Source organism: Nipponia nippon, unplaced genomic scaffold (genome assembly GCF_047370975.1).
Source record: "Nipponia nippon isolate SJK-2023a ecotype South Korea unplaced genomic scaffold, ASM4737097v1 scaffold_9, whole genome shotgun sequence".
NCBI classification, from domain to species: domain Eukaryota; kingdom Metazoa; phylum Chordata; class Aves; order Pelecaniformes; family Threskiornithidae; genus Nipponia; species Nipponia nippon.
Genome location: NW_028262413.1, coordinates 1,178,043 through 1,202,149, shown reverse-complemented (window position 1 = coordinate 1,202,149; position 24,107 = coordinate 1,178,043). Strand labels below are relative to the sequence as shown.

At 38.5% G+C, this 24,107-nt stretch overlaps 1 protein-coding gene across 4 annotated transcripts in view; it reads left to right on the top strand.

Annotated features, from left to right (window-relative positions):
• Positions 1 to 24,107, top strand: part of ERC2 (ELKS/RAB6-interacting/CAST family member 2) — a 531,140-nt gene that overhangs the window by 136,009 nt on the left and 371,024 nt on the right. For all 4 annotated transcript variants that reach the window (XM_087745272.1, XM_087745274.1, XM_087745271.1 and 1 more), the window contains one exon: positions 4,279 to 4,446. In XM_087745272.1, the coding sequence (XP_087601398.1) occupies positions 4,279 to 4,446 (168 nt within the window). The remainder of the gene's footprint in view (positions 1 to 4,278; positions 4,447 to 24,107) is intronic.

The window sequence follows — 24,107 nt, the reverse complement described above, 5'->3', positions numbered from 1 at the left end:
GTTTTGTCACAATCTTCTGATCTTTGATAAATGCCACATTCTGATGAAACTTCGTCTGTTTTCTTTCACCAGTCCTTTTCTTCCACTTAACATTGAGATTTGCAGCAGAAGATATTATTTTTATCATTCATCTGAGAACTTTTCAAGGTGGAAAAGTATTTATGTAGCTGTCAGCAAACAGATCTTATTATACCTGATCTGTTGAACCTGAGATTGTCGATAAATTCTGATAAACAGAAGTCTTGATTGATGGCAAAGAGCAGAACAAAACTCTTCTCAGAGTTAACAGTCTTAGGTGCTATAAAGCTCTTAATACTTCACATTTATTCTTGAAATATAACTTGTTTTAAATCTGTTCTTCATTTAAATATATGGGAAGGTGTTAAATGGAGGCCGATACTGAATATTATTTATTGTATGTGAGTGGCAGAGAATGTTGGGAAATGTTCTTTTTCTCAACTAATTCTTAGTAATATTCACTCCTTCCAAATACATAGGCTTTAATTTTGACTTGCAGTTAAATAGAAGTTGTAGAAATGAGAAAGAAAACTTGCTTAGGTTTTTTTTTTTCTTCCTTGCCCACTTGATGAGGATTCTCCTTGCTCTGTTTTTGAAGGGACAAAAATTGCCATCAATTACATGATACAGAAATTGTCAAAACAAGTCTTAAAGTTTTCATGACTAAGGGATATGAAGCTTCAAATGTCTTCATTAAGGATATGAAGAAAACATATAGAATGACATGCATTTTAAAAAATAATTTCTGCTTTGCCAGACTTCCTTCGTCCTTTGGCTAACAGCCAGATATTTAAAGGAACGTTTCTTCAGGTGCAAGGTTGCACTCTGGAATTTAAGTAGTTGAGTATTAGAACTCTCATGCTATCGACAGGAGTGAGTATGAAAATCTAGTGATAGTTCAGTGCAAGTTCAGCAAATTACTGTTAAGATGAGCTTTAAGAATTTATTAGGCTGTAACAAAGCTCTCTGTAATTAATGTCTGTGTCTCAGGGCTTTTCACACTGTATGAAGGAAGCATGCAAGTTCTAGGCGATCCTGTCGAAGAAATATACAGGAAAAGAACTGCAGCAATTTTTGCGGATAGGCCTGGAAATGTGATAAACACTTTCAAAATAGACCTTGACCAATATAATCTGTAGAATCTACAGATAGACATGTAGTCTCCTCTTCTCCACTTCATTTGCATTGCTACTGTTTTTCCTTTACTTAAATCCTTCACTGTAAAAGCAGTTGTCATTTGTTACATAAGACCAGATCCTTACGATGCGTAAATCGGCACAGTTTAATTTAATAGAAGTATTTACTTAAAGATTTAGCCCATTAATTTTAATATGCAATATTCGGGGCAAAAGCTCTGATTTTTTGTTTCTTTGTCGTGTTTTCTTTTCTTTATTTCCCAGTTATTCTATGTAATGTTATGTAAGATTTTGGTGTGTAAAAATAATAATATAAGAAAAAGGATAATGGTTTTCTGGAAATGCTAGTATCTAAGGAACTGAAATTATGGGAGGTGAGAGAATCATAAATTGAGAAGGAAGACAAAGGAACTAGGTTTCAGGAAAGGAGGTGAAGCAGGATCATAGTGGGCAATGTTGAAAAAGCGGTGACAGGCAAATTACACGTTATGAAATATGTGAGATAGTGGGAACGTCAGGTCAGAGGACAGCCTGGGAGTCTTTTAGATGCTACAGCACTTACACCCAGACTTGTCGGTTACCTTCATTGTAGTCTTTATAAAGTACAAAAACGTTTTTGCCTTTTCTTTTTTTGTACTGAGATCAGGAGATCTCATTGAATCGTGACTGTTGGTCTTCCGCACCACTTAAGATATAGCAAAGTGAAAATGTTTGGACATCTGCTGGAGACAGAAATTTATTTCATGCCCATTTAATTTTTTTTTTATACATTAATAGATAATGCAGAACTTTTAAAAAAGCAAATATACCCAGGTCTAAAAACTTCTTATGAAAAGTTATGTGGTTTCTTGTTATGTCTTTGGTATTTTTTGATACTTAATTTTTTTAAATTGATGTTTTAGTACATTTTCACCATTACACTTTATTTTAATAAAACACCAGGCAAAAGTACAATTATTCAACACAGGGGTTTGGTGGGTTTTGTTGGTTTTTTTTTTTTGGTGTGTGTTGTTGTGGTTTTGGGTTTGTTTTTTTTTTTTGAGAGCTCTAACAGATTTTGAAACTCCTGGCAATTTGTAGTTCTTGTAGCCAGAACTTTCTACTAAACAGATTCTGTTTCTGAAACACAAAGACATACCTGCAACGAAAATGAAGCTTTTTTTTGGGGGGGGGGTTTGATTATTTCTCAGGGTGTGCGTTGTGTCATGGAAAAAAGCGGGAAGAGTTTCTAGGAGAGATTAAGCGTCTGTGATGTTCACATGGGTCTCATATAAAGCATGTGATGTAATTCAGATTGGCTGCAGATCTATGTTTTGTCTTTATATCTTGTAGACACATTTTCCAATTGTTCGTTTTGTATACGTTTTTGTCTCGGTTGCCATACTTGCTTACAAGTTCTGGCAAGGGATGGTGAAGGTGGTTTGCTTTCAAGAGAAAGTTTTTTCTAGCAGTTTCTTAACTGCACTCTTTCCATTTTCTTGTCATGTGTTTTTTGTACACTCCTTTTCTTATTTTGATATTTTCAGACTGTGAAGGTGATTGCTTTTAGTGCCAGTATAGATTCTTGATTTTACACAGTAGTTCAGGGGTGGCTAGCCAAGTACCTTAACCAGCTAGACAAACATATTGATATTTATAAAGAGAAATAAGGAATAAATATATTAAAACGTGCATATGGACTATAGTTGGAAGAATAATTTTTTTAAATTTAATTTTTAAGGATACACTTGCAATGTAAAACAAAATAGAAATATTTTGATCAGCAGTAAATGTTTCCAGGGACTGTACCATACAATATTGAATCTGTGAAATATTTTAGTATGTGGATTGTTAGGATGTGATTGAGTAGGATCAGCCTGTGGATACATTTTCTTTTTTCTGGGGATTTTTGAATCACCTTCCACCTAGCCCTTCTGGATTTCTTGCCTCCCAAGTGTCTGCTGGGATGCAACTGATGGGAGAGAATGGAAAGAGCTCTTCTAGCACTTCTGTTAGTTGCAGAATTAAAACTTGAATTTTCAAGAAAAATGTCTAGGCCTTACAGTCATGAAGCAAACTTGCCAAATATAAAGTGTGGTTTCTCTGAGTTATGCAGATGCACTGAGGCATTCTATTTCAAATAATCCTCGTGAGATGATGTATCTGAACTCATCTGGTGACCAGTGTTATTTCACAGGACTTTAAGATGAATAGTTGTATGTCACCTAATTCACCGTCCTTTAGCACCATTCTGTGTATTGTCCAGTGCTTTGTTCAGATTCATATAGTCTAAATCCACTGCACTTTGGTGTTCTGTGGCTACCCTTCCCATTTATCACTGTGGAAAGGGAAGAATAATCACAATTCCATGACATTTACTGATGAACCTTAAATTCAGAAGCTCCTTCTTAGTGACTGGGTTTCTGCTGTTTCCCCTAGGATACGCTTTTACAATCTCACAGACCTTTCACTCTGTGGAATTTTTTATAACGTTTTCCCCAGACTTCTCAAGTTAATCGCTTTGGCTTGGCTTTCCTAGTACCTGAGAATTCCATGTGAACTGCCAGAGAGGAAAAAAGGAGGCGGGGACGGTGGGCAGCAATACATTTGCAAGAAGAGTAAGGTTAAAATTCCACTCCTCTGTTTTCCTCTCCTTACTAAGATGCCTGTTTTTCCTTATCAGGCTCCTAAAAAACCTCGATTCGCTCTGGCCTATGATAAGTCACAAGAATCATGCTGTTGGAAGGAACAGGCTATTGGATTGAATTTCTACTTTTATGAACGCTTTTTTTCCTATGCATTTTTTCTGTCCTGCCAGACTTGCCTCACACAGGATAAATTCCTTTGAACTTAAGTGAGGTCCATGGTGAATTTATAGGCCAAATCATCATGTATAATCTTTAAGAGTTTCCTTTCAACTTCTGCAACAGCAGGACAGTAATTCTTAAAACAGGGTACGTTAAATTACAAGAAACTCAATCGAAGTTGTGAGTGTAAAAAGTCCGAATCTTAATTCTCTTCCAGAATTTACAGGTGTCTGAGTTGTATCATATCATGGTCATTCACATCTTTCAGATTTCAAGGGCAACTATGAATTGGAAATGAAATTAATGATCTAACCTTTCTTTTTTTTCCTCCATTACAGATTGACCAACTGAAACAAGAACTCTCAAAGAAAGAATCAGAACTTCTTGCCTTACAAACTAAACTTGAAACCCTTAGCAATCAGAATTCAGATTGCAAGCAACACATTGAAGTGCTTAAAGAGTCACTTACTGCCAAAGAACAGAGAGCTGCCATACTTCAGACAGAGGTATTGTATCTTCTAATCATGAAACGCAATAGACGTTTTTAGTTAATAGCATGTGTCAAGGTGATGATGTGTTTGTTGCAAGTCTGTGTAGAAGGCAATTTGTTAGAGAATAGTGAAATAATTTAAAACCCTTTAAATGCCAGTGTATTTGGTATATATTTCTTGGTAGTACACCAGCTCTCATTCTAGAATTTTTTCAGAAGTACTTACGATTGCATTCTAAGAAGTCTTTGTGCCTAATTCTCATTGGCTTCAATGGGGGGAACTGGGCCTTAATGACTTGGCTGTTGCGATTTCATTCCTTGTTTTGTCATCTGGTAGTCGACTGAGCTTTCCTTTTGGTTGCTATGGCTTGATGTTTCTTTCCTACTGTGTATTTCTGTTCTGAAGAGTGAAGCTACTGATGTATTTTGAAGGGATCTGTTGAAGGGTGCATGATATTAATCTGTGGTTATTGTTTCGAGTGCAATCAACATTTATTTTAAAATATTAATAATTTCAGTCTTTAAAACAGGCCAGTGCATTAGTTATGTATGTATCTACAAAGTCAGTATCTACAAAGTCAGATCATAAAAATATGGGTAATGGACTACAAGGTTGAGATGGTTGTCACGTTTGATGGATGTGTAAATCCAGTGTTAAAAATGTTGTCCATTAGTTCATTTCCTGGGATTTTCATAGACTTGGAGCACACAATACTGATTAGATTGATTCCTATTGTAACTTCTTCATTTTATTTTTAATGTGAGTACCCCTTTCAAGAAACAGAAATACCTGTGAAATTCAGTCATACAGTGCAAATAGTTTCTATTCAGAGAAGTGTATTATTTAAGGTACACAGGAATCTTACAGAATGTTTCAAATTTCTGGCTAACAAAGCTCTAGGAGAAAAAACAGCTTAAACTCATCATTCTCATGGAAGCAGGAAATAAATATTTCTAAGATTCTGATTATCCCTCTGTGCTGTATGTCTTATCCTCTGTATATTGAGAAGGCACAGATGAAATCTTGGAATTTCCAGCTTGTGTTTAATGGGCCAGCCAGCATATGTATATAATACAAAATAATCATAATAGAACAACGGTAAAAACTCGGGCAATTTTGGCAGATCTCAGTCCAGCTTTTGAGTAGTAAAGATTACATATTTTAAATCTTCGGCTGTGCAAATCTGTTTTGCAAGGTTTGTATTACCTGTCATGCTGCTGAGGAGGATAGTGATGAATTCCATTGGCTCTCCACTAATTTGATTTCCTAATTCTTTATCAGACCAGTCTGTATTCAAGGCATTACAGTCTTAGGGCTGGCAGATGGGCGGTGGTAAAAAGAACTGAATCTACAGTGCCCTTGATGAAGGGCTGCTGGGATTGTGCAGTCCTGGTGGAGAACCAGTTGGTTTCTGGCAGGTGTTCAATTCCTCTTCTTCCCAGTTTCTACATAAGGCAGCTGAGCTTGAACCTTTTACATGAAGCAATTTAAGTTAAAATTAGCTGTAATTGCCTGTTGGTGTGCAGGTGACAATCGGTTGTATTGTGTCTGCTTATTGTTAGTCTCTCAGGGAAACCAAATGAAAAATTAATGTTAAAATGATCAGAGAGGTAGCTTGTGAGAAGGAATGCTCTATAATAGCAGAGAATGAATCCCTTTTGTTTGGCCTAATATCATGTTATTTGTGATGTAAGTGATTGTGGTATTTCGTATAAATAATATTTCCAGCTTTCAATGAAAAAAAAAAATCTGTTTAAGTATAGGATTAGTGAAAGATATGTTCAGTATAATTTCTGTTCAGTGGAAGATACCAGTTACTGGTTTGGATTATTTATTTTAATTAACCCTTTACTTCTGTATAATCCAAAGCATTCTGATGACAAGCCTTGGTTTGTTTCTGAATGAAATAACACTGCAAGCTAGGTGGGTCGTTGCAGCTATGAGACTTAAAAACGAAGCAAAAAACCTCATAAATGTCCTCACAGTATATCTTGGTTCTGGACAGTTAAGGCTGTCCCTGCATGGACTTGCTAAATTAATTGAGCCTGAATTCATTTGTGACTGAATCTTCAGAAATTGTGTTTTTTATTTCATATGCATTATTGTCAGCCTTCAGCAATTACATTTCCTTATAAATTGATGAAGCTCTGAAACACTGCAAACTATTTTATATTCCCCATAGAAATCTAGGTGATTTCCATTTTCTGCTTTGAGTGGGATGCAGGTAATGATTTTATCAGACAACAGGTTTTTGAGTTTCTTTTATCTTTTTAAGATATCTTTGTAAAGGGAATTGGGGAAAGTTGGTGAATTATGTCCACCTCTTATGGGAAGTAATTTTAGTAAAAATTGGCTGTAAGTGTCTGTTCATGTACAGGAGGCTTTTGGCAGAAGGGTCACATTAATGTAACTTTTTTTTTTCTGGGAGATCATATGAAAGTAAAGGCCTCTGAGTACTGGGTTAATACCAGACTTCACTTTGGGGTACGATACATCTCGAGATGCATCAGAAGCAACAGAAAGGAAACAAGCTCCAATTCCAGTTATACACATGCATTGATGCAGTCACAATTTGAAATGGTTTACCAAATAATTTTTATCTAATAGCAGATTTCAAATAGGAAATAACTTCACTTGCCTCAAAATTTCTTCCATTTACTTTTGAAAATATAGCATTATAGGATGTGCTCTTAAATGCACCATTTACCTATGAGGCAGAGACTTCAAATAACCTGCGTTAAAACTTTAAATTATGTCAGCAATTTACCTGATCTCGAAATACTTTAATAACATGCATGCTTTGGGCAATATTGATTACATCTCATTTTTTAACCATTTAATATGCACTGAATGTTTTATTACTTTCCTGTACTTTTTGGTGGAGATGTAGCACATCTCAAATCTGCTGAAAAAGATCTTTACTTTTATGTTATGCAGGTAGAAATAAAGCACACTGTGTACCCGTTAATTTCTCAAGCCAGGACTTACCAGGAAAGAACAGTACTTTTGTGTGTTGTTTTAAAGCCCCAGGGTTGTTGTAGGCATGTCACAGGCTGTACAACTTTCTATCTAGAGGATTAGATATTCAGGGGTTAGAAACGAAGAGTGGTTTCTGGAGTTAAATAATATTGGAGCTCGCAAAAGATATGTGGTTAGTATGAACATACTTTTCATCTCTTTTGAATAGACTTTGCATCAAGAGCGCCTTAAAACTACTGAGCTATCCAGTCGTGTTTCCAGGAATAGAGTCTTATAGCAGCTTTCAGCTAGCCATAAGAAATAGGCTCATGTAACCAAACACAGGATTTGTCATAAATAGCTGTGTAAGTATGTGAGAATGTTACTTGCTTTCTCTAACAATCATAAAAACAAGACACAGATCTCTGTGTCCAAGCAATTTCACAGATTAGACAATAAGATTCTTCAAGGCTGATGTGCATGTTCTAATGAGGTTCTATTGCTACATATTTTTAAGACCCTCAGGGTTTCAGCGCATTCCTTACCACCCTGCTGTATGCTAGGGAGTTTTGCCGATTAAAAATGATTGCCAGAATGTCTCTTCTCCACAAACTATTATGTTACAACTTCCAGACTGGGTATGCAGTTCATTGGAGAGAGTCTGTTAAAACTGTGAGCGTGCTGGATAAATGTGCTGAAGCTCCGAGGAACGCAGAAGCTGGACAGCGGCTAATTTGTAGATTGCTACGTCTACTCCTTTGTAGGCCAAAGTCCTTGTTTCTTATCAATATTTAGACAAAACCAGAAAGAACGCATCCTTAACATAAGCAACAAGAAGATACCTCAATAAAAATTGGTTACTAAGGCTGTAGACCACCCATTGGATGCCATAAGTTTGAGGGTTTTTAGAGCTGATCTTGTTCCTAGTGTTAGTCTGTTACGAAATGGTTGAAAACAGGCTGTTTGTGCTGCTTGCACTTTTCCTTATTCAGGATGGAAATACCTCTTTTTTCTCTTATTTCTTTTGCCTGCTTATTTGCCTTTCATATATTTTGACTGACCAGTGGGCCAATATGTGGCAATAAGAATGAAGTATTTTTTGTTTGTTCTGTTGTATGCTTCATTGTACATTTTAAATAACAAATTCATGCCTTCAGGCTGCATTTTCCTGTTACGTCCTGTACAAACTAAATGTGATGCAGCAAGACAGGAAAGTTCAAAATGATGCCTTAGAGTAAAATTTTCCTGAACTCCCTTTGTACCGACTCTTGGTTTTATGGGGAGCCTCTTTGGTAATCACTTAGCAAATATCAGCTTCATATAACTCAACAATGTCTGTCTTCAGTACTCAGAAATATCCTGTCTTTCAAAAGGACCTTTTACGTTTCCACTTAATCTTTAGTTTGGAGAATTCTGGGGGAGTAGAGGGAATATTTATATCTCATATAAATCTTTGCTGAAAATGTTAAATTTGGTTATGTGAGAGAGACTAAATGGGGCTAATTCCCAGTATCAGTAGAGGCCATCGATGTTTTGTTTCTGGTATATACATATTAAGCTGTGTTAAGTTAAATAATGCAACAACAACATATCAAAAGCTCCTCTAATGAAGCTCGTACAGTTCCTGCAGGAAATACAACCCCCGCAACAAGAGAGCCATGGTAGGACAGAGGGGCTTTCTGTGCACTAAACCCAGGATCCTTCTTACCAAAGGCCTGAAAATGAGCAAGTGTCATTTACGTGGTGATCAAGCATGTGGCCTGCCAGCGTAGGTGAATGAGGAATAAAAATACTGCTTTGCCAGCTGGGCTCCCTCTGAGACCTGGGTTTTAAGCTGACTAAGCTAAGGCCTAGACTGTGCTGTGGTAGCAGTCCAGCAATGATTCTAGACATAGCAGGTTTCGTTCTCTGCAACCAGGAATTGGGAAAAGATTTTGTTTGCTTAGAGCAACTGAATCTTCTATCTCCAGGCCTCAGGTCTTATTTAAAGGTAGGGCAATGGCTTCCAGCAGCAGATGGGAAAACAGCTGCAGGAAGACGCAGGGCGAATGGCAGCCCTCCAGCAGGTGGAAATCATTATGGAAGGAATTTTGTACTGTGCAAGCTATTGTTGGTTGTTCCCAGATGAGTAAAGTTAATAACATTTTGGCCTGCATTAAGCCACACTCCTTTCTTCCTGCACGTCCACATTGTCTATTTGTAGAATAGATAGTTTTTGTTAATTATCACTGTAGAATTTTATGCTGTCCTAAAACATGCTCGTAACCTGCCTTGAAGGGCTTCTTTCTGGAGATGAAAGTAACCATCAAAGGCCAGTTCAAATCCTGAGCTGAGTAAGGTATTGGTAGTTGCAGCATCAACTTCCTGCCTAAATAGGATTACCTTGTAATCACCTTGTTGTAATTAAATCAGCTCAGTAAATCCTGTAATAAAAGCAATCCTCAACAGGATCTCAGTTACTTTGTAACAATCCTTTTATTATTGTTTAGCTTAAGAATGGTGCTCTGCACATTAAAGAATCGTAGAATCGTTAAGGGTGGAAAAGACCCTTAAGATCATCAAGTCCAACCGTTAACCTATCGCTGCCAAGCCCACCACTAATTATCTTCAGGTTTTGGAGACGGCAGCTGCATATGATGCAACAGGATGTGATACATAGAGTCACAGAATGGTTGAGGTTGGAAGGGAGCTCTAGAGGTCATCTGGTCCAACCCCCCTGCTCAAGCAGGGTCACCTAGAGTTGGTTGTCCAGGACCACGTCCAGATGATGTTTGAGTATCTCCAAGGATGGAGACTCCACAGCCTCTCTGGGCAACATGTGCCAGTGCTCAGTCATCCTCACAGTAATGTTTCCTGATGTTCAGAGGGACCCCCCTGTGTTTCAGTTTGTGCCCATTGCCTCTTGTCCTGTCACTGGGCACCACTGAAGACCCTGGCTCCATCTGCTTTACAGCCTCCCTTCAGGTATTTGTACACAGCTACAAGATCCCTCCTTCTCTTCTCTAGGCTAAACAGTCCCAGCTCTCTCAGGCTTTTGTCATATGAGAGGTGCTCCAATTCTTTAATAAAGCCCTTAATCCCTTAATTGCTTTGTGACCCTTCACCGGGCTCTTTCCAGTATGTCCATATTCCTCTTGTACTGAGGAGCCCAGAACTGGACACAATACCCCAGGTGTAGCCTGACCGGTGATGAATAGAGGGGAAGGATCACCTCCCTCAACCTGCTGGCAACACCCCTCCTAATGCAGCCCGGACTACTGTTTGCCTTTTTGCCACAAGGGCACGTTGCTGATGTTCAACGTGGTGTCCACCAGGACCACGAGGTCCTTTCCTGCAAAGCTGCTTCCCAGCTGGGTGGACCCCAGCATACACGGGTGCATGGAGTCGTTCCTCCGCAGGTGCAGGACTTTACATTTCCTTTTCCTGAACTGCGTGAGGTTCCTGCTAGCCCATTTCTCCAGCCTGTCGAGGTCCCTCTGAACGGCAGCATCACCCTCTGGTGTATCAGCTGCTCTTCCCAGTTTTGTACCATCAGCAAACTTGCTGAGGGTACACACTGCCCCATCATCCAGATCATTAATGATGATGTCGAACAGGACTGGACGCAGTATTGATGCCTGGGGTACAATACTAGTTCTACCTGAGTCCCCTGATTCTACCTGATACTCTTCCACCTCCCTCCATGGTTCTCGCAAGCCAGGTCTAATAGGGCACGAGGCTTAGAAGTAATCTGTTGGTATTACTTGAACTACAAGAAACTATAACTATCCCTGGAAGTTCCTTAGTTTCACTTTCTTTGTTGGTGAATTCTATCAGTGTTTGTTATTCAGCAGAATAGATGATTTTTTGTATCATTGCAGGTCTGGAATTTTCATGATGTCTTAGCAAAATTAGCTCAGAAAATATTACTACTTTAAAAGTATAGTTTAAGTTTGAGCTCGTTCTTACATAGTTTGTTTCAATGGTCAGAAATGAAGTGTAAGCAGAATTATAATGATTCTTAATCTCTGCAGAATGTTGACTACTATTGAGAGGCATGACTAGCATATCTATTCAGATAGTTGTTTTGCATGCTTTATAGCAGATCATCAGAAATACGAGGACATGTGGGTTTTTTTGATGAGTATGGTTAATTTCCTTCAAACAAGGGTAATTGGATCAGATTTCAGGTACAATGGCACTTTGTCACATGAAGTGAGAACATTTAAAACCAACAGTAAATAAGTCTAGATCTAAACACGATGTGCTTTTTTTGCACAGTGCCTCTGTTGTCTCACTGATGTTAGTGTTTGGGGGTTTTTTATTAGGTTTATTTGACTTAAAAAGCTATCATTTGAAGGTTTTATTGACAGCTGAAACAAAAAGATATAATCCTGTAAAGCAATAACTATCATGGTGGCCAGAGTTGGGAGGTCTGAAAATGGTTTATTGCCAGTAGGAAAAATGTTTGGAACCAGTCCTTAGAAGGTTCACCACCTCTGCTATGTGCATTTCATTTTGTTCCATTTTTAAGGGTATATATGATAATAGTGCCAAACTATGCAAACTTTTCCTACCCTAATGTATATAGCCTTTGTTTTGATTATCTCTTTATTAATGATGTGAAAACCCTGAGGTCAGATAAAAATGAGCCACGGTCAGGCTACTCCAGCTACAGAACACTGGAAATGTCACTGCGCTCCGTAGAGAATTGCTAAAAGGAAGACTACTAGGCTTGCTGAGATTTTCCTTGCTGTTGTAAAAAAGCTATAGAAGTTCATTTTTAAATGAAGTCTTGTGCTGTTACTGCAGCAGGAAAGGGGTTAAACAGCACAAATGATCCTTTCTGATGATTTAAAAAATGAGACACTACCATTTGTATACTTCAAAAGGTGGTAGACAGTACAGTTTGAGCCTATACGTGTGCGTATTTGCAATGGCTGGCAGTTAACTACTGCTCTTACCATCAGGAAAAAAACTTAGAGAAATCGATGCAAATACATTCATTTCAGCTGGGTAGCTCAGTGGAGAAAAGCATTCACTCTCGTAAGCAATTCTGACACAAACATACCTAGCACTTTATTAGTTAGTGTATCATTGCTTGCGCTGTAACACCTGCACGCTGGCAGGTGCGCTGTTTGGAGGTTAATGAACTGTGAAATAAGTAAATGTCTACAGAGAAATTTTGTAAATGGTGAGCCTGGTCCTGTCAATGGAGAAAATGGATTAGAAAAATAGGTGAAGTCTGTACTGTAACTGAATACTGATGTGTTCAGCGTACATGTATTAATATAGAAAACCTAATAAAAATGAAGAGGAAAGGTGATTATAGTAGGTATTTATTGCAATCTGTTTTTTCTTTTAAACAAATCTGTTTATAGAGAAGGGCTGTGAAATGACTGACTTCTTGGCAGTTCTTAGTTTGCATAAAGAGCAAATAAAAGCAGACGGCATAAAATACTTGGAACGGAACTGCAAACGCTTTGTTTTTCTTTCTATTATAATGTTCATATTTGATATTGCTTGAAATGTAAATCTGCTTTTAATTTTACAATAATAATGGTATAACTATGGTTATTTCACTCACATTTTTATTTTTCTGGTTATTTCACTCTCACATTTTTATTTTTCTAAGTTAGAGTTTTGCTTTGAAATTGTATTTTTGTATTGTTTTGTGGTTTTTCCTGTTTGAAGTCAGGGTGGGCCAGATATTTCAGTGTGGTCTCTCTGCTGTACCGCCAGCGTGTTGTTCTGGTAGATCTGCTGTGCTTGCAAGGGAAAGATCCCCTGCTGTATAAAGCACTGTTCTGGAGGCTTGCGTGCCACTTACTCTCTCCGTCGCCCTGCAGCTGTTCACAGCTTTCGTGACGGTGTGGTGCATATTCCCAACCAAGCTTTATCTCAGGTGGAATTTGCCAGCCATTTCGCTTTTTATACAGTTTTCCTGTGTTGTGGGCCCCTGTGACAGTTCAGAACAGGAGAGAGGAGCATAGTGGCTAGTGGCAAGGCAGTATATTCAAAGAGTAGAACTGAAAGAACACCTAGATTAGCAAAATGGTATATTTAAACAGAAGTAAACTGTGAAGCGAAGTGGGGTTTTTTTTGTTTATCTACCTATTGGAGGATTTCAAGACTCGACTGTTCAAAGGCACCTCAAACGGCATGGTCGGATTTCAGTGTTCTCTGTGCTTTGAGCAGGAGGTTGGACTAGTGACCTCCTGAGACCCATTCCAACCTTGGTTACTCTACGGCACTATAAATGAAGCTTTCTCAGATACAGGATGGGTAGTACCGTCCCAAAGATGTGTATTTTCTGCTTTGTGAGTTATATACTAGCAATGATTTATCCAGAGAAAGATTAAATGTTGATTTACTTATCCCCCCCGCCCCCCACCTTGAATCCATTCTTGATAATAGCTTTAAATGTTCTGTCTTTCTTTTGGGGACACCATTATTTTTATTTCATAAAAAGTTGAAATGGAATTGCCTGAGGGAAAGGTGATGGAAAGAGTGGAGAGTCCATTTGCGGGGCCTGTAGAAAGTAGTGCCCAGGGACAGGAAACCACAGATAAAAAGAAAATGGGAAAGATGAAAGTACAAAGATAAGGGCTGTATACTCAATGTGTAAAGACTTTATGCAAGTTGTTTGGGACAAATAGTTTAATGAATGTTAGATTTATCTTACTGTCAAAACACTTCTCATTTTCATCTATTTAATCGAAGTGATAAATAACTGTGGTGTTTTCCCCCCCTCCCCGTTCTTAGATTTACAGAACATTACCTTGTTGCCTTTTAAAACAATATTCAATTAGACAGCTGTAATGGGTTTTTATAACCAAGCAAAATTTACTGGGATAAAATAAATTAGGCTTCAATTAGGCTTGGTTCTAGTGGATGGAAATGGTTAGGAAAAATATTAGTAGTGTTATCTACTAATCTAAAACCTTTTCTCTAACTTGAGGTGTTTTGAGAGGAACTTTGATAGGATTGCTTCAGAAACGATTCTTTGTATACTTTAACTATTGCTTATATTGTGATTAAGTCTAAAGGGCCCACTTATGATCCTAGTATGTTGGCACTGTACACAAAGAAATGCAAAGAAAAACCCACCTTAAAACAGTACTGAAATTTCAGCAGGTAGACGCAAAAGCAAGGGGAGCACTAAGAATCTGTAGATGATGTAGTTAGCATAATAACTGCTAGACATAACCCCCCAGTCTGAAACTGTTAATGATGTTTTGCACATAACGCTATAATGATGAAGTGTGAGGAGAAGTTACTGAATTAGTTTTGCCTGTTTTTGGTTTTTATGCTTAAGAGGCAGCTGGGGAGAAAGGACTAGAGCCACTTAAAGGAAGAGATGAATTAAGTCTGTGACTGAAGGGAGACAGGGGGCCGTGGTTGGGTGAGTAAGCCATAAATGGCCCTAAGGCCAAAGGCAAGTGGCTCTCATGTTCATACAAGTCAAAGAGGGAAGGGGCAATGGTGGCTAGTGTTTTGTGTCTGCTGTCTTGGGGTAAAAATGAAAGACGACAGCAAATCATCAATGAGGCTGGTTGTTGTGTAGGGTACATACACCTAGGTTAAAGTTTGCTATATAGAGGTAAGGACAAGGTAGGCTTTTTTTACTTCTTATGTAGTACCAGTGTAAGGGTTGTGATTTGGTTTGGTTTTCTAATTTTTTTTTTTTAATATAGGTGTTAAGAATGCAATGCAGAGACATGTGGGACAGTTCAGCCTTGTGCTGGGACTAAGGCCAGAGACTGCAAACTGTGTCTTTTTTTAATCAGTGATTCAGTTTGGGAGCATCCTTCTTCAGTGAAGAGTTCTGCTCTTCCTAACATAGATAACAGAGTTTTTAGCTCACAATTGCTCTCAACCCCAACAGTCAAGCTTGCGGTAGGTGCAAAGATACATTCTCAGCCTGCCCTCTACCTCTGCAGGGGAAAAATCATGCTCACAGCAGGAGGAGAGTTTAATAAAATAGGAGGTATGGCCCATTTTGAAATAGAAAAGCTTCTGCAGCTGTGGTGATCCAGAACTCTTTGGAGATGCTCGTACTGACAGTAGACCTCAGATGGCTTTTTGATTCTTTTCTTGGTAGGATTCTGAATAATATTTTCCTATGCTATGTGGTGGTGTGGGTATTTTCTCCCCCCTGTTGAACTTTTAGAAGGAAAGAAATCTCTAGGTCTTCGTAGCACAGTGGAAAATGAAAGTAAGAATCTAAGCTTGTGAAAGATCAGCAGTTTCACAGGTGACCTGCTAATATTTAGGGAAGCCTCTAATTAAGATCAGCTAAGGCAAACAGAAGTTATACACTTCATGTCCTAAGTGATAACTTAATATAATTACATAATGCTTTACATTTCTCTAGTACTTTCCATACTTAAAATCATCAAGTAATGCAAGCTGAGAGAATTTTTGAAAGATTTGTCACTGTTGTAGATAAAAAGTATTTACAAATTATCTCCTGCAAAAGAAGCAGCAGCTGTATTTTCTCCTGAATAATTTGATTCTGTCATTATTTGGTGTATTTTCAACTAGGTAGTGTGGTAAAAGTAATGGAATTCCAGTTTTGTGGCTTCCATTTTTGCTTTCTGTTAAAGTGAAAGCTGCTTTTTCATTTTATAAATTGGACAAAATAGAAACCCAGACATAAATGTACTGTTTCATTTAGCCAAGCAAAGGATAATACATGTGTGGCAAAAGCTGTTTTTCTGAAGTAGATTTGGTACTTCACAGCTCTACCACGGTAAGTCGTGGCAGTTAAGTTGCGTAGCCTTAAGGCTTTAGTAACCGAAGATCCTTGTTGCCCATCGGCTGGCACAGCCGTGTGGGAGCAATCACCTTCGATTCCAGTTGTTGCAGGGAGGAACTGCAGTTGTGCACAGTGAGCCATGAAAACAGTGGTCTGACACTTAAGAAGAAGCTGGGCTAAACAACTACTGTGCATGATGGTACCTAGTTAAATGAGGATATTCGTGTCCTTAGAGCAAAATTTTTTAAAGATACGTAGTTAATGAGAAGGCTGTGAACTTAATGTAATTAAAATACAAAATGTTCTCCAAGGCAGGATGCTAATTAACATTTGCTGGATTTGACTAGGTAAAAAGTGCTTGTAACAAAGTTCTGAAATCATCTGTCTCCTTTGAAAAATGTGCTTTTTAGATCTTTGGTCATGTAACTGGTTAATGATGTTAGTAAGCTGTTGAGTTAGTTGACTGTGATGCAGTTCTCTGTTTGTTTGATTCTTTGATTCTTTTCCTGTGATTATTTTAATGTATGGCATTTTATTTTAATGTGTGGCATTATAACTTAAATCTTTGCTCTTCAAACAAACCCTTTGCATTTGTGTTTCCTGTACAGGGTCGTATACCTTCTCCCTGCTAGCATTAGTTACATTATTTCTATGCAATAAAATTTGTAATGCAGTAATACTTGTTAAAGAAGTAGCATTATGTGGCATTAAGTAACTTGAATCTGTATAATTGCCCTTGGTTATTATCTGTTCTGTGAAATATAAAGAAAGGGTTTGAATTGTTTCCTCTGTACTTCTGTGTTGAATGTGCACTCTTTCTCTTAACTTAAGAGTTACTTAAGTTTTTTTTCTTAACTTAAGAGATTAACTTACTCCTATCGTTCTCAATGTTAATTTCCGTATTTTTGAGAAGGAAGCGTGGGACGTAAAAAGTGATGAGAACGCCAAGGTTTGCTAATGTTGTTACGGACACCGTATGTTGTAGGTTTCTTGCTCTTATATGATCATACGTTTCCTACCTGTGTCCATTCCACCAACTGTAATTACTTAAAGACTCCACATGTATCCTGATGAATTTGCACTGTATGCTCCCTGCCACAGGTCTGTCTCTCTGTTTTTGAAAGATTCTTGCTTAACAGCGACTGTGGATATTTTCAGTGTGATAGCGTTTTGAGTTTTACAGAAGAAATTATGAAAGCAGTACCACGCTAGAAGATATAAAGATTTGGAAAAGTGGGAAAAAAGGGTTTTAAAAATGCAAACAAATATTTCTGGTGCATTTGAAGGAATAACAGTTACAAGAGAAGGAAAGAAGAGGAGATTTTTGTCAAGTATTAGTAATAATCTAAAGCTTCATGAAGGAAATCAGGTGTTCTACAGAATCAGAGGGAAATGAGTGAAAAAGGAGCATGGAACTGTGGAGAAGGTTTGCAGAAGATGCTACCACTTGAGAGCTCTGGGGTAGGAACATCAGCGCTGGTGTATAAAGCTGCGTAAATGTTGTCTGAGCCAGTGGAGTTCTGCTATGATTAGTGTTAGAATTGTATTTAAGTCTTGCGGAACTAAGCCCTAACAACAGAAAATGTAGGGAGTTAAAAGTCAAGTGTTTAGAGAGCTTTAAAAATGTTGGTGCTAGTGTAAAGTAGATCAGAAGACAGAATAAAATGGATAAGGCTGCTTTGGTTTCTGTTTCTGTAGGAATTCTTTGGCTGCCTATTTTAACATAAGGGGTCCAACTGGATTTGCAGAGGCAAACTTTAATTCTGACATTTTGTAATGTGTGGTATTGATTTTTTTTCCAAGTTCAGTAATAATTTTCCTTTAAAATAGGTTGGTTTTGTAGATATTCATATAGGGCTTGTGAATCATCATTGCCTTTGCTAGGCTCCCTTCTCCCTCTGTCTTTCAGTGGAAGCAAGTTTGATGCAAGCAAGGTGCATGTCAGATACTATTACCAGAGCTGGCTGGAAATAGGCTGAAACAATTCTGCAAATACTGCATTTATGAAGACTGTTTTCTTTCCCATGTCATTTTGCTTTTGTCTTTCAAATTCTTCCTCAGGTCAAACAAGCATAACAGCTGTTCCTTATCTTTAAAGACTGCTTTCTTCCAGCTGCCCTCCGTTGTGCGATCAGGCACAAGAAGGGTATAGGGTGGGAAAGACTGAGGAGCTTGTAAATAAAAACAGTTCTGGATCATGTTCACTGCATGCTTATTTTCCCCTTTAAACTGTTTAAACTGTTGAAGTTCCAAGAAAATACTTAAAATACTTTCCATTAGTTTAATTACTCTTACACTGTATCATTTACTCATTGTTCTGAACACTGTTAGAGCAACACTAAATTGGATTCTGGGACAGATTATAGTATTCATAAATGCTATAGCTGTGTTCCTATAATACCTAACTGAAATGAAAATCAGTATCTGTTATATCTGCCCATTTCTATATATTCATAATCTTTTGCATAAATAATATTTTGCTCCTTTCCAAGTATGTGTACTGCTTGTGGTTGAATTTAAAACATTTTGTAGCAAGAGCGGAGAAAGTTACTTCCTATTGTAAAACATTTAGTGTTTTTCAGTAGTAAATTTGGAGGAACATTGCACTTGAAATTTTCTTCACTGAGGACACTAATGTTGCCTTAAAGCTTAGGACAAATAATAAACTAATAATAAGAAAATTTTTGGTAGAAATTACTACCAGTAGTAACAGAAGTTACTAAGATTCTTTTTCTTTGCATTTCTGCAAAAAGTGTTGATGACGCCTGCTTGCCATATCCAGTCTAACAGAACGGGTTCTTTGGTCAGTGGCTTGCACGGAAGATGGATTACTACTGGAAAGCTTTGTACTGGAGGGTCATCTTTCACCTTAAAATTTAGATACATAGCAAAATCACGTAAAAATAAGCAGAGCCATTACAGGGCAAGGAAGGAAACTGTAGAGGAAAAAGTGCTCAGATATATTTGAGCTCCAGATGACGCTTCACTGATCCTTTACGTGTTTTGGAACTCTAAAACATAACATAGCGCACAGTTTCTAATGGGCTCTGTGCTACGCTGAATTTCAAACAGAACGTGTATTTTGCATCTTGGTATAATTCCACATTCTTTTCTGTCTTTGAATATTTATAGCTAAATTTCTCTGCTTTATGTCAGGAGCAGTAAAATTCCCGAGATTAGAAAGTATGAAAATAAAAGATTGTAAACTTAATTCTCTGCAGTACCTAGTCAGATCCACATTACTTGAGTTGCAATAAAGTAATCTTTTCCCCTACTATGAATTTATTTCAGTTTTGAGGCAAGCATAAATTTCATTTTACTCTTTTGGCTAGAAGAAATTCCATTTTCTTCATTAACAGCTACAGATAATTACTAAGATATTTCATTGTGGAGCTGTTCCATCTTTCTACATAGTTGATATAAGAGAAAATTGCTTTTCTCTTACTGAATATGTATTTTTTTTTTTAGGCCAGTTTTATCTTTCCTGTAAACAAGGTCCTGGCTGACCTTTCAATATAAGGATTGCTTTGCTTCCTTGTTTATTTTGAAATGTTGCCAGAAATTGGGGGGGTGGGGGGAAGAGTAGTTGCCTTTGTTTTATCTCATTTTAGGATTTTATGCATGATTTCATAAAGTTGTGGTAAATACAATAGTACATATTTAATACAGCTTGTAGGTTTATGTTTGCAACGGACTGGAAACAATTGAGAGTAGTTTTCCTGAGCATAACCATAAACATAATGAAGTTTATCCTGCCAAGTGTCAGGCCGCAAATAAAGACAGATACATGTGTGGTCAACCTGCCCTCCATTTCTGGGAAAAGTGCTGTTGGACCAAATAAACTAAGTTTAAATCAGGCAGGAAATCTTTGCCAGACTTGACCTAGACTCCTGTACAGTGGTGACTCCGGGTTGTTGCCCAGCCCTGCAGCTGTGTTGGTTTATGAGCCATGCAAAAGTTCAGGCCTGTCTGCATCGAAGTGCCAGTTGCCTCTGTTACCCTCTTCTCTTCCAGCATGACTTTGTGTACTAGCCGCCTGGCAGCAGGCTAGTTTACTTTGTGTCATTTTCTGTCATAAATTTTGAAGCAGTCTGTCACATACTTAGTGAGAGGGTAAGCTTAAATGATGTATGTTTTTCCTGGACAAAGAATACTTTCAGGAATTGTTAAAATATATGAGAATTTGGTACGATGCGTTTTTATAAATGATCACACTTGTATAACTGAAATCAGCTCCCATTCTTCCTCCTCTAATTATGAAGCTAAATGAAAAGGAATGATACAGGGGGTGGGAGCAGGCACAAGTGACCGGGGCGGAATAGGGAGACCCCATCCGAGCATGCAGGTATAGGGTTAAGAAAGCCAAAGCCCTTCTGGACTTGAATATAGCAAGAGATGTGAAGGGCAACAAGAAAGGTTTCTACAGGCACATCAACAACAGAAGACTAGGGAAAATATGGGCTCACTGACGAATGGGAGTGGAGACCTGATCCTGAAGGACATGGAGAAGGCCAAGGTACTGAATGCCTTCTTCACCGTGATCTTTACTGGTAAGACTAGCCTTCAGCAATCCCAGGTCTCCGAAAGCAGTGCAGAAGTCCAGGGCCAGGTAAACTTACCCTCAGTGGAGGAGGATCAGGTCAGGGAATATTTAAACAAACTGGACACACACAAGTCCCTTGGCCCTGCTGGAATGCACCAGCTGATAGCATTGTGTCAGTTATCTTTGAAGGGTCATGGTGGTTGGGGGAGATTTCTGAGGACTGGAAGAAAGCAAATGTCACAAGGAACTGCAGGCTGGTAAGCCCCACATTGGTCCCTGGGAAGGTCATAATAAGGAAAGAATAATCCTGGAAGCCATTTCCAAATATATGCAGACAAGAAGGTGATTGGGAGTAGCCAGCATGGATTTATGAAGGGGAAATAATGTCTGACCAACCTGATAGCCTCCCTCGGTGAGGCAGTGGCCACTACCAGGGTTGCACATAGGCATGTACTGTTGGTGCTGGTGAGGTCCTAAGTATTAGTGTTGCTACGCAAGATTGTGACTATGTGCTGTTTATCAAGCACTACCATTTCTTGGGCTTTTCTTGCTAAATACACCACCTAGTCCTAAAATCTTGTGTAAGTGTATATTCTAATTTATGCTAATGTACTAATAGTTTTCAGCCTCTCTTTCATTTTAGCTAGGTAATTCTATTTGCAGGCTAACTCATCTTTAAAATATGCTTTGCCTTATTATAATAATTATAATAAAGATGTGAAGGCAAGAGACTGGTCTTTATTTCTGTTCACAGAGGCATAGTGTTGTTTGTAGTTATTAAAAAACCCTGTCATTATTCTATCATTCTATTATTCTGTCAATTCTTTCATGAAAATATTAGAAATTGAGTTACAATATACTAACAAAAAGGAAAGTATTACAGCTAGCTAACAAAGCACATGAACAGTAATGGCTAAATACAACTTTGTAGCAGGATGCCATGATAAAGGACAGGATTAGCCTGATTTTCCCTGTGGACAGGTCTATGATTTATGAATTTCACTAGCTTTCAGATTGCATGCCTACTTCTCCAAATGCCTGATGCTTTAAGCATGTTTTCAGCACACTCTCAACATATGCTGTCACTGGCAGGTTTTTTTTTATTCTCTAGACTTTCTGGGGATATCAACTGGGTATATAGTAATTTTTCTTGTTGGTTTTACTATCACTGAACATAACACACAATTCTGTGAAAAGAAAAGTAGTATTCTGGATGCACCTATAAGTAAACTCTGCCTTGTATTTTATTCAGACTTTTGCAATTTTTCCGGGTGGATTGTCCCCAAGAAAAGCTGTCGTCTTGATGGGTTGCTGATAGTTCGATTTGAAACCCAATATTCTCCTTTGCTTATGTTGGGTTGGATAATTCTTAAACATTTTTGTTAGAGTATTTCTCTTTTGCAGTTACTGGCAAACTCTCTTTTTAAATACTTCATGTCTGTAGTGGTTCTAATGGTTTTTAGGCAAGTGGAAACCTTGAAAGATCATCTTTGTTCAACTTCATTGTGGAAAGGATGGTGGAAGCACAGTTACATAATAAATTCTCACCACTTACCTCATGAACAAAATCACAGGATAGCTGGAATTTTGGGACCTTCTAACTTTCTCTTATACAGTGCATTTGACAGCCCATGCAGCCCGGTGGCTGCATGCCCGTCTGACTTTGGGAGATGCTCAGGGAGGGTTGGTCCGCAGGTGCTTCCTCTTCCAGCGGGTGCTTCCCAGTGCGGTGCGTTGTGGTGCCAGGCTGAGCGCGAGCCCGTCTGTTGTCTGTGCTTCTAGTGCTGGAGCTATATGAGACTGACAGATTGAGGCTTAAGTTCAGATGAATCATAGAATCATGTACCTTAGGAATCATGTACCATCTGCTCAAATTAGGTCTTAATTAGGGCAGGTTGCTCAGGGCTGTATCCAGTCAAGTTTTGAATATCTCAGGGGTGGAGATTCCATAACCTCTCTAGGCACCTGTTCAGTAGTTGAGCAAGCTTGTGGTAAAAATGTGTTTTTTCTATGTCAAGGTGGAATTTCCATGTTCCAGTTGTATCTCATCCCGTCCCAGGGCACCCTTGTGAAGAGTTGGGCTCTATCTTCTCATACCCTCTCACTAAGTAATTGAAGACAGCAGTAAGATCTCCCTGTGGCTTTTTCTTCAGGGTGCACAAACCTGGGGCTCAGCCTCTCCTGGTATGTTTTGTGCCCGAGTCCGATGACCATCCAGGTGGGGCTTCAGCTGGACTCATGCCAGTATTTCAATACCTGTCTTGTAGTGGGCAAGTCCAAACTGGGCACAGAGCTCTGAGTACGATCTCACAATTTCCAGAGTGTCCTGGTTTTGGCTGGGATCGAGTTGATTTTCTTCCTAGTAGCTGGTATAGTGCTGTGGTTTGGATTTAGTATGAGAGTACTAAACACACTGATGGTTTAGTTGTTGCTACGCAGGGCTCATACTAAGTCAAGGGCCTTTCAGCTCCCCATGCTCCGTCCGGTGCACAAGGAGCCGGGAGGGGGCACAGCCAGGGGGGCTGACCAAGGGCTGTCCCATACCCTATGGCGTCGTGCCCAGTATAGGAACTGGGGGAACTGGCCAGGGGGCAGCGATCACTGCTCAGGGATGGGCTGGGCATCAGTCAGCGGGTGCTGAGCAATTGCATCATGCATCACTTGCTTCGTATATTATTATTACTATTATTATTATTACTACTACTTAATTTTATTTCAATTATTAAACTGTTCTTACCTCAACCCACGAGTTTTCTCACTTTTACTCTTCTGATTCTCTCCCTCATCCTACCGGGGCGGGGGGAGCGAGTGAGCGGCTGGGTGATGCTTAGTTGCTGGCTGGGGTTAAACCACGACACAGGCTCCACACCCCCAAGGGAGGTGCTGCCTCTTCCTCCAGTTAGTTGGCTTTGTTTTGTGCTGGTTTAGCTATTGTTGTGAAGAATTTTGTATTCTGATGCATAACCAAAAGAAGCATTTCTAGAACATGAGTTCAGAGTTGCAATGTGTTATTAATTCCAATAATTATTATTAGTCATATGTAAGTCCAAGAATTATTATCCACTTACAGTTCTAAGATAAAGTTTGATGAAAAGCTTATATTGTTATTTGATGTGTTATTTAACAGTTCAGTGTATTTAAAAAAATCCATAGTAGTCCATCAATAAAAAGAGAACCTTTCGTATCCAACAAAAAACTTTGTGTCCACTGCAGACCAAAAACTATTAGAAAATTTATTTCAGTGATTCTATCTTATTTTCCTCCACTAAGACAGATGCAGTTTTTATCATTCGAAGACCAGGGTATGTTTTTCAAACCTTGCCTTGGTCAGTTGCAGGATTACTGGTAGATGGATTTTCTTGATCTTTTTGTATTTTCCCTATTTGCTTCTGTGGGAACAGTGAGCAAATGGTTTTGATGAGCAGCTGCTCAAAG